The sequence below is a fragment of the Colobus angolensis genome, unplaced genomic scaffold (genome assembly GCF_000951035.1).
Source record: "Colobus angolensis palliatus isolate OR3802 unplaced genomic scaffold, Cang.pa_1.0 Scaffold46, whole genome shotgun sequence".
NCBI lineage: Eukaryota > Metazoa > Chordata > Mammalia > Primates > Cercopithecidae > Colobus > Colobus angolensis.
The window spans coordinates 14,516,394-14,527,423 of NW_012118043.1; the positions used below are offsets into that span (position 1 = coordinate 14,516,394).

At 38.3% G+C, this 11,030-nt stretch overlaps 1 protein-coding gene across 2 annotated transcripts in view; it reads right to left on the reverse strand.

The window, feature by feature from the left end:
* ACPP (acid phosphatase, prostate) overlaps positions 1–11,030 on the reverse strand; it is a 49,202-nt gene that overhangs the window by 25,222 nt on the left and 12,950 nt on the right. The window contains exons 4-6 of one of the 2 annotated variants that reach the window (XM_011958216.1): positions 10,441–10,593; positions 5,991–6,089; positions 606–698 (exon numbers count right to left, since the gene is read on the reverse strand). In XM_011958216.1, coding sequence (XP_011813606.1) covers positions 606–698; positions 5,991–6,089; positions 10,441–10,593 — 345 coding nt within the window. The remainder of the gene's footprint in view (positions 1–605; positions 699–5,990; positions 6,090–10,440; positions 10,594–11,030) is intronic. The other variant, XM_011958217.1, reaches the window with a different exon arrangement.

An 11,030-nucleotide genomic window follows, 5' to 3' on the forward strand; every position in this document is an offset into this window, starting at 1 on the left:
CCCATATTTAGTGAACTAGTTGGGAAAACAGGAATAGAGAGTACCAGAAGGTGGAGCATGGTGAGTGAGAAACACCATGTAACCTTGAAAAACAACCATAATTTATCTGGCCACAAAGGATATTTCAAATGCATCACAAAGCAAGAAAGAAGTTCTTTCCTGATAAGCAAAGATAAATAGCCTGGCTTATATTTTGCTTGTTTATTTCTACATTTGGAAATCAGGTAATTTTCCCTCTTTCTTTTTAACAACATTGTTTTTTCATTAAGACCCAGGACAAGAACTCAGCATTTTTGAGTGACTGCAAAATAAATAAGCTCCTACTGAATCCAAAGGGGGAAAAAACTAAAGTGGAAACTCACAGAAGAAAAGCTATTTTGCTTGTAATTTTCTAAAGGACGAAAACATAAATAATAATAGAGAGCAAAGAGAAGTCAGCATTTTCAAGTTAATCTAAGGAAGTTGTGAATTATGTTTCAATGTCAAAAGAAGTATAAGTAATACATTCATAAAGAAGTGAAAGAAAAGATATTAATCTATTTCAAAACCAGCATAAATCATAAAATCAGATTGCAAGTTAACCTGTGATTTTTTTTTTCTTTTACCTCACAATATAAAGGGTCGTAGATTTTACTCCAAATTCCAAAAAGGTCCTTGCCATGGAATCCTGAAAGTTTTCCCAAGGTAGCTATAAAATCCTGAAACACAAACAGAGAAAGAAAAATTCCTACACAGGTTTCTCAGCTTCAGCACTATTGATATTTTGGGCTGGACAATTCTTTGTTGTGGGGAGCTGTCCTGTGCATTACAGGATGTTTTGGAGTATCCTGGCCTCTGCCCACTAGGTGCCAGTAGCATTCCTAATCTCCCACTTGCGTAACCCAGAATGTCTCCAGACATTGCCAAATGTTCCTTGTGAGGCAAATGTGCCTCTGTTGAGAACCACTGTTCTTCACAGAAAAATGCACCAGTAACATTGGTTATAATAATGCCATTCCAAAGAATTTTGCAAACACGACTTGATTATTCCTTATTATTACATTTAAAATGTAGATAGATGCTGGCTGACTGCCACATGTTCCTGGTGTGTGCTGAAATTGGATTGAAGTGTACTGCCTCAGATTATTTTTAGGAGTGGGTAAAGTATAACTCACCTGTAAATATGTCCCAGGTGAGAAAGGAAAGCATATTTCAGGCCAAAGCATCCAGGAAAATGCAACAGAAATAGGACTTGGTCTTTGGCTGTACATATAAACTTGGATGGAATGCAAATCTTTCACTAGGTTCTGAATGTTTCTTGAATTGTCGCAATAATGAGACCCAATGTTCAGCTATCTGATTGCTGAAATTGGCAGCCATTTCTAGGAAGCCTTTTAGAAGATATTGTCTGTCTGATGGATGAAATTTCTAGGGAACTAAATTTGCCGATATTAACCCCAATAGATTTTCATAAAATACATATAAATTATTGTTAAAGAGCTCCTACCGCCATTTTCTCAAACATAAAAGCTCCAGGGCCAGATGACTATCATAGAGGAATTCTACCAAGCTTTTCAAGAGTAAATTATTCTAATGCTATTTTAACTGTTCTGGAGCATAGAAGATGAAAGAAAACTTTCAAAAACTTCTTATGAATTAAGTGTAACACGGATACTGACAAAGGTTGCCCCCAAAATAAAACTATTAGTTCAATGCAATATCCATGCAAAAGGTGTAAATAAAATAATAGGAAGTAATTCAATGTCACATAAAAGGAAATGAGTTTGATTTGAGGAATGTAAAGTCTGTTCAACACTGGTAAATCTATGAATGTAATCAATCATTGTAATTAATTCAAGGAGAAAAATAATTTGATTATATTTAAAAATGTTAAAACAATCATTCAGGAGATTAAACAACTAATATTGATTTAAAAAATACACTCAAGAAAATATGAAAGGTGGATACTTCTTTAATTTGATAAAAATATGTCTATTTTAGTTCAAAAGCCTGCATGCTTATTAGGAAAACTCTAAAATCAGAAATAAGACAAGAATACCCACTACCAACACTGCCCATAACATTATACTGTAACTAGTGGCCAGTGCAAATAGCCAAAAGGAAGAAATCAGAGGTACATATTTTTGAAAACTGGAGATACTATAAACCTGAAACAAACTTAACAAAAAATGTAAAGACATATGAAGAAAACCCTAAAATAGTCTTTAAGATAAAACAAGTAGAAACATGTACCGCATTCTTAGAAAGGAAGATTTGACAGTGAAAAGTTGCAAATTCTCCCTAAGTTAAATAAATTTAATATGATCCTAATGAAAATACTAAAAATTAAAAAATCCTTTTGGAACTAGAGAAGCTGACTCTAAAGTTCACAAAGAAAATTAAAACATAGCCATGGAAACTCAGAAAAAGCAATGAGGGATGACTAGCCCTTTAGATATTAAAGCATATTATAAAGTCTCAATAATTAAAACCCAAGGTTTGGCTAATAAAAAATTAAACAGAATAAAAATTACATAAATAGACCCCACACATATGGGAATTTTAATATATAATAGCTTAAATAAGTAGGAAAAAAATGAACTATTCAATAAATAACGATGGGGCAATTAGATAATCTTCCAGGAAAAAACTTAAACAGGATACATACTTCATACCTCCTCACCAGTATGAACTATAAATGAATTCAATATATAAATGAGAAATGAAGCTAGAGTGGAATTAGAAGAAAGCATTGCAGACTTCCTTTATAACCTAGGAGTGGGGAAAGCTTTTCCAAACATGACTCAAAATATAGAAGCCATGTAAGAATACATCAGTACAGAACCTACATGGCAAGAATACGGTAAGCAGTTAATAGACAAACTTTTTTTAAAAAATGCCATTCGTTATGTGTGATATTGTGAAATATATATTTGATCTTTTTTTTTTTTTTGAGATGGAGTTTCACTCTTATTACCCAGGCTAGAATGCAGTGGCACCATCGCGGCTCACTGCAACCTCCACCTCCTGGGTTCAAGTGATTCTCTTGCCTCAGCCTCCTGAGTAGCTGGGATTACAGGCGCCTGCCACCACGCCTGGCTAATTTTTTGTATTTTTAGTAGAGACAGGGTTTCACTAAGTTGGCCAGGCTGGTCTCGAACTCCTGACCTCAGGTGATCCAACCACCTGGGCCTCCCAAAGTGTTGGGATTACAGGTGTGAGCCACCATGCCTGGCCTTATATTTGGTCTTCATCTCCATTTTCTGCTGTAGAACTCCTAAAATCCTTGGAGTCTCCAAAGTGTGTCTTTTTGCATGCTAATGATTGATTGATGGCTAGCAGTCCCTGGCCAGCTTTAGGATGGGGGCTGGTCACCTGAAAGCCAAGGCCAGGATTAGAGCATTGGGACTTTTAGCCCTACTTCAGAACCTCTGGGGAGGGGAGGGAGTTAAAATTTAAGTTGATAGCCATAGCCTATGGCTTAATCAATCATGCCTATGCAATGAAATCTCCATAAAGAGCCCGAAAAGACAGGGTTCAGAGAGCCTTCAGACAGCTGAACACATAGAGGTTCCTGGAATGTGGTGGTCCTGAAGAAGGCAGGCAAGCTCCTTGACCTTTTCCTTATATCTTTTGTAATATCCTTTGTAATAACCGGTAACTGTGTTTCCTTGAGTTCTGTGAGCTGCACCTGCAAACTGATCAAACCCAAAGAGGAAGTCGTGGGAACCCCAACTTAAAGCCAGTCTGTCAAAAGTTTGGAGGTCTGGACTTTCATCTACATCTGAGGTGGCGGGTTGGGGGCGGCCAGTTTTGGGGCCCAATCCCTCAACCTGTAGGATCTGATGCTATCTCCAGATAGATGGTGTCAGAACTGAATTGGAGGCCAACCAGCTGGTGTCCACTACAGAACAGGCGGCCTGTTCGTGGGGAGAGATCCCCCGTATTTGGTCACAGAAGTCTTCTGTCTGTGTTGATTGATGTTGTCAAGCGAGAAAAACAGGAAAAAGCACGTTGAGTGTGTTTTTTTCACACACAAAATATCACAGACAGAAATGTTAAAATATATAGAAAAAAGCTTCTAAAAACTTATAGTAAAAGGAAAATCAATCATCCAAAAGAAAAATAGTCAAGGGATATTGATATAAAAGGAAATACAAATGGCATTTAACTGATGAGAACACACGGACACATAGAGAGGGACAACACACACTGGGGTCTCTCAGAGAGTGAAGGGTGGGAGGAGGGAAAGGGTCAGGAAAAATAACTAATGGGTACTAGGCTTTATACCTGGGTGATGAAATAATCTGTAGCAACAAACCCCCATGACACACATTTACCTATGTATCAAACCTGCACTTGTACCCCTGAACTTAAAATAAAAGTTAAAAAAGAAATACAACCCCAGAAAACAAACCAAAACATGGCATTTAACTAGATGAAGATGCCCAAACTCACTCATCACCAAAAAAAAGTACTACAGCATGATGTTGTACAGTGGTTATAATAGTGAGCTTCCTTGTCTTATTCCTAATTTTAGAGGGGATGGATGCTTCTAGTGATATTATTTTCCACTTACCAGATTGGCAAATTTCCCCAGAGTGGTTCACATACTGCTGGCAAAGTTGTGGAGAAATGAGCACTTGCGTGCAGTGCTGATAGAAGTAGAAAGTAGTAAAACCTCTTTGGAGGGTAAATTAATAATATCTCAAATTAACCCAGAATGTCTACTTCTAGGATATTATCCCACAGGTATTCTTGTTAGGTGCACAAGATATTCACACATGCTGTTTGTAAAAATGCAAGATTGAAAAATGACCCATATCATTAGGGGCTGGTTAAATAAATTATGGCATAAATATAAATATTACACATTTGTTAAAAAAAGGAAAAGAAAGAAAAGAAGGAAACTTTACATACAGATATAGAGATATTTCCAATATATTTTGTTAGATGGAAAAAAAAAACCAAACCAAGGTGCCCAGCCCTGTGAATAGTATACCATTTTCGTGTAACAAGTGGAGAAACTATCAGAATATATTTTTATGTTTGTATATGCATAAGGAAATTGGAAGACTGCATGAAATATTACATAAAAGACCACATAAAATACATAAAAGACTGCATAAAATTAATACATAAAAGACTACTAGGAAATAATGCTAGTGGTTACCTGTGGGGTCATGAAGACTTCCACTGTATTTGTTTTTAGATTTTCTAATTTTTGGACAGCTTGAATGTATTACTCATTCAAAAGATTATTTTATTTTATTTTTTTTGAGATGGAGTCTTGCTCTGTCGCCCAGGCTGGAGTGCAGTGCAGTGGCCGGATCTCAGCTCACTGCAAGCTTCGCCTCCCGGGTTTACGCCATTCTCCTGCCTCAGCCTCCTGAGTAGCTGGGACTACAGGCGCCTGCCACCACGCCTGGCTAATTTTTTGTATTTTTAGTAGAGACAGGGTTTCACTAAGTTGGCCAGGCTGGTCTCGAACTCCTGACCTCAGGTGATCCAACCGCCTTGGCCTCCCAAAGTGCTGGGATTACAGGCTTGAGCCACCGCGCCTGGCCATAAAAGATTATTTTAAAAAGTACACAGCATTATATCTACCTTTTGTATTGGGCTGAAAATGGGTATTTTGCAAAATAGAAACATAGAAAGAAAAAAGGACTATCCTTTGTATATGAAGACAATAATCCCAGCCCCTCAGCCTGAATAAGGAAGGTAATTTTAGACTTGTATTTATTCTCATCCAGCCATTTACTCACACCTGGTTCCTCCTAAGGCCATGAGTAAAGGATTCAAAAGGACTGGTCTGTCCATCCGCTTGTGACCCCCGTACAGGGAAGGGAAGCAGGAGTGATGAGATGACCCCCCTCATTAAATATTCTAACCCATTGCTATAACCAGCCACTGACAGATGCATTTGTCCCATCTTTTTAAGAAGCCAAAGCTTCATCTTGTGTCTTGGCCCTCACACTCAAGTACACCACTAACCAAAACTAGCTTTTAACCTTATAAGGGTGCAGCCTCCTCTGGAATTCCTCTGATGTCAAAGTCTCACTCCCAAGTTCCTGAAAACGAGGGCAGTTCCTGAAAGGCATGTATAGCAACTGAGGATAAGAAAAAAATCATAAAACCGTTATGAGTCAGAAGAACTTTGCTAAATATACTGCAGCAATATTTTAAGCCTCATTAGGTCCAAAGCAACCTTAATAAAAGATTCAAATGTGTTTTGAGCCGAGTGGAAATTCCAAAATTGGGGAGAAAGGATCAAATGATCTACAGGTCTTGAAATAGTAGGATATGTATTCAGAAATGAAAATTCTTTTTTTTTCTTTCATAAACTTGCCGTAATATAACTGTGCTGTTGGTAAATATTTACACTTCTCGATCTTCCATTTGAACAACTGTTATCTTGCTTCCTCTCCAATCCCTTTCATTTCTTGCCCTAGTTGCACATCTGTACATACACACACACCCCCCAACACGTGTACGTATGGAGAAACGAATTTGATTCTGGAAAAAATCTGAAGTCAATTAATCACTCATTGACTTCAGTTTTTGCAAATTTGCAGGCTGTTAAAATAAGAGAACATACTAAATACTTAGAAAAATATACTTCAAAAACCTGTTGTGAGGACAAAGTGATCTTCCTAAGATTAATTAAAATTTGACAGCGTTTTGTAATTTTAACTATAACCCACAGGTTTGTGGCTCCCAAGTTGATTTTGTTGCCCTTACTTTCCATCTGTGACTAGTCCTGTATTTCTAGCCCTTGATAGAAATAACTAATTTGGATGTTTCTCTTTTTCCTCAAATTTACCATGTATAAGGCTAAACTTGTACATGTTACAAGGGCCTTCCTGCTGTCCCTGAAGGCACAGGCTTAGGATCTCTGCATAAAACTGTTCCCTGCCTTGAACACTCCCCGACTGACTTCTGCTCCTCTTCTAGCCATCCTTCCCCAGCCTCTATCATATTAAAATGAATTCCTCTAGGAACTACACCACCCTCTTTTCCTGTAACTGTCCCTTGTCACTCCTCTCCAGCAATGCTGTGGGCTTTCTTGCTGTCCCGGAAGGCACTGGCTTAGGAGCGCTGCATAAAACTGTTTCCTGCCTTGAACACTCCCCAATTGACTTCTACCCCTCTTCCAGCCATCCTGCACCAGTCTCTATCATATTGACCTGTTTCATTTCTTTCCAGGAACCCATCGCCATCTGACATTATTTTATTTACTTCTTTATCATCTATTTCCTACAAAATATCAACTTGATGAGAGCCAGGATCATGTCTGTTTTGTTCACTGCTGCAATGTCAATGCCCAGCACAGGGCTTGGCATATTAGTAGCTACTCAGAAAACATTTATTTTAAAAGTTGCTTCCTGTCCATCATTTCTGATTCTGCGTGTCACCTTGTCTTACCTTGCTTCTCTTCCTCTAACATCTTTTACCATCTCATTTCAGGCCTTATTTCTTAATTCCCAAATTGCTTCAATAGTTATTCTCTGGGGCTCCAGTGTCTTTTCCTTCCAAGCTATTGTCAGGCAAGTGCCCAAAAGTACCACTCATCACATGTGCATAATACTGAAGAATGTATACAGGTTTCTTTTATGTACATTGCTTTAGTCTAAATTTGCATGCATGGCTTTCAAATTTTTCCACAGGAGAAATTAAATTGTTGAGAGAAAAAGCACAAGACTGTTCATTAAAATGCCTTGATTTTAATTAACTATTTCCTGGATATTAGTTTTTTTCCATCCACAAATTGAGTCAGGCTGAAAATAAACAGAATAATCACTGAGACATCTGTCCAGAATTTTGCAGTTTACAGTGTGTTTTCCATTTTTTTAACTAACTTGACTTTCATATATCCCTAAGAAGAAGTTAGGTGGGTGCTATTTTCTCATTTTACAGAAAGGAAACTGAGATTTACGGAGGTTACTCAAGGTCATATATCTGAAGTGGTAGTTGGCTTTCAGACATAGGTTTTCCAACTTCAAATCCAGCCCTTCTTCTCAAGATTCCTCCTGGCTATTAAATTTGGATTATCTAATCTGTGTCCAATATAATCAATTTTTTTTTCATTCTCTTTCTAAATATGAACTCTGGGCACAGAAGAACTGGGATTCTACATATTTACTTGTGGTTATGTTTTTGTGCTGCCTTCCTCTCCTTCCTCCCTCTCCTCTGAGTTCTGGTTCAAGTTCTCGCTCTTGTTTTGAAGACCTGAACGACTGCCCTGCGGTAACTGCACGTATGTCTCATTCTCTGACTTCACCCAGCATATGTGGCTTGTACTTGAAATTATTGCCCACCATCTTATAATGTCTTTTACACATTTCACACATGCTAATTTGCTTTCATCAGACAAATTATACATTAGAAAAACTTGGCCTTCTATTTCTCTACAGCATTCAGCACAGCTAAATGCCGGGAATAAGCTAGTGTTGATTGGTTTCATTAGATTTCTTAGTTGATATGACAGAATTTTTTTGACCTTAGTGAATCAGATAGATGGAAGTCATAGGTAGATAATGTTCCTTGCTTCCCTCTTTCTCTCCCTCACTCTTCCTGTTTCTTTCCTCCTCTTCTACTGGCACCTGCATTCTCTTTCTGTGTAATTTAATTACTATCATTCGGGATTAACAGTTAAATAGCTGCTGTGTTCTACATTTTGCTAAATTTTGATGCTGCTATCCAGTCTTTTTATTTTTATTTTTATTTTTGAGATGGAGTTTCACTCTTGTTGCCCAAGCTGGAGTGCAATGGTGCAATCTCGGCTCACTGCAACCTCCGCCTCCCAGGTTCAAGTGATTCTGCTGCCTCAGCCTCCCGAGTAGCTGGGATTACAGGCATGCACCACCACGCCCAGCTAATATTTGTATTTTTAGTAGAAACGGGGTTTCACCATGTTAGCCAGGCTGATCTTGAACTGGTGATCTGTCCACCTTGGCCTCCCAAAGTGCTGGGATTACAGACATGAGTCACCGCACCCGGCCTCCAGTCTTTATCTCTGCAGAAAAGGCTGCTAAAAGTGATTTTTGTTTCTTTTCAGAATAAAATATTCACAAATGCTTAAGAATACTGGTAATCATAATACTTCCCTCCTGATTCTGTGAAGGGAAAGAGATATAAATAAATCATCCTGTCTTTTCAAGAAACAGCAAAAAAATGGTTGGAGTAGATTTACCTCCAGTGAGTTTCTACACAGCATTTGGGAAAAATCCTTAAGTCCCTAGATGCAGTGGTTAAGTCAAATTTCTAGGGGTGCTGGCAGGGCAAAGAGGATAGTAACCTACCCCAGAGGTCACTGGGCAAAAGTCTGGGTCCAGCAGTCAGGCTAAGCTTCAGCCATAAAGAGTTGAGATGATCATGCCTATGATGGGACTGCAGGGAAATTAGGAAGGGATTCTTTGTCCAAAACTATTTCCTGCATATAGCCTTAAGTTCCACACCTAGAAGATTAGTTAGATTTATCTGTTACTACTTAAAAAATACCAATTCCTCTGAAAAGGTTAAAGAGTGCTTGGTCGGTCCCACCCTGTGTAAATATGTTTGAGAGTTTCTCTCAAAACAGTCCCATTCAGGCAGCTTGGTTTATAGTACTGGTTCTCAAACTTGGCTCCTCACTGGAATCATCGAGGGAGATTATTTTTTAAAAACTGATACCTGGGTCCACCCTCAGACATTCCGATTTCTTATGGAGAGTGCCCTGGGCATCAGGACTTTTAAAAAAAATACCCACGTGATTCTAATATGCAGCTAAGTCTAAGAATCAAGATTTTATAGGGAAGAAAATTGCTCTGGAATGAAATAGGCCTAGTTTTAATCCCAGAGTGATGCTTGCCCAGCAGTGTGGCTTTGGACCAATTTGTTTGTTATTTAACCTCTCCAAGCACTTATTTCCCTTACTATAAAAGGAGAACAAGAATATTATCCATTCAGAGTTGTTATGAAAGGTAACATGATGACGCATATAAAATGTCGGGCAATAATTATGTACTCAAATCTTTCTTTTTTCTCTACCTAGGAATGTGGGTTTTCATGAGCGGAGGAGTGTTTGGCAGCATAGAGATCTCTGGATATTCTGGAGAGAGGAGAAACTGCATGCGGCACCAAAAGCCTGGGAATTAAAGGCAGAACACTGGGAGACTCTCTCTCTCTCTCTCTCTCTCTTTCTGTGTGTGTGTGTGTGTGACGATGAGGCAGCAAATTGCCAAGAGTTGTAAGAGTGGCAAAACAATGTGGATCATACAGATCCAAAGATAAATCTGGTTCCTACTCTCTCTTAGCTAGGGTTTTCCATGTCCTAAATTGTCCTTTGTATCTTTATTTAAGAAAGAATTAAAACTGCACAGTTCAAGGAGTATCCAGACTCCCAAATCCACAACTACTGAGTAACCTGCCTTCCTCATTCTAGGTCCATCTGAAATCTCCTGGTTTTCCCAGTATACTGACCTGATCTTCAGAAATAGGAACTGTGTGCACTGGGATGGGCTGCCAGAGTAGGTTAGGATTCCAGATGCTGACACCCTCTGGGGGAAACAGGGCTGCCAGGTTTGTCATAGCACTCATCAAAGTACGGTCAACGTCTGTGCTTCGAATATAAACCTAGAGTAGGAAAATCAAACCAGAAGCGAACGTAAAGGGAACATGAGGTTTTCTTCTGCAGAGCTGACAAGGTATTAGAGAAAGGACAGGACACGTACAGTGAAATATTACAGGCATTGTGCTAACATCAGAATCTTAATACTTGTTAAGGAATGAGCAATATTATGATCATGGTACAAAGCAACCTTGTTTGTCAATAGTTGAATTGACAAATGAGTTCAATTAAGCAGTGGCTACTTGTCAAGCCAAAGTATTTATTCAGGTGTTCATAAAATCTTGAAATTACTCACATTCCAAAATTTCTAAGAACAAAAAGTTGCATAAAGAGGAATATGTTTGTAAACAAGATCTCTGACTTGTATAAGTCCCTTGGGAAACAGGCAAAACACTTTTATATATGCAGAATTATTTTAATTCTTTTTTTTTTTTTTTTTTTT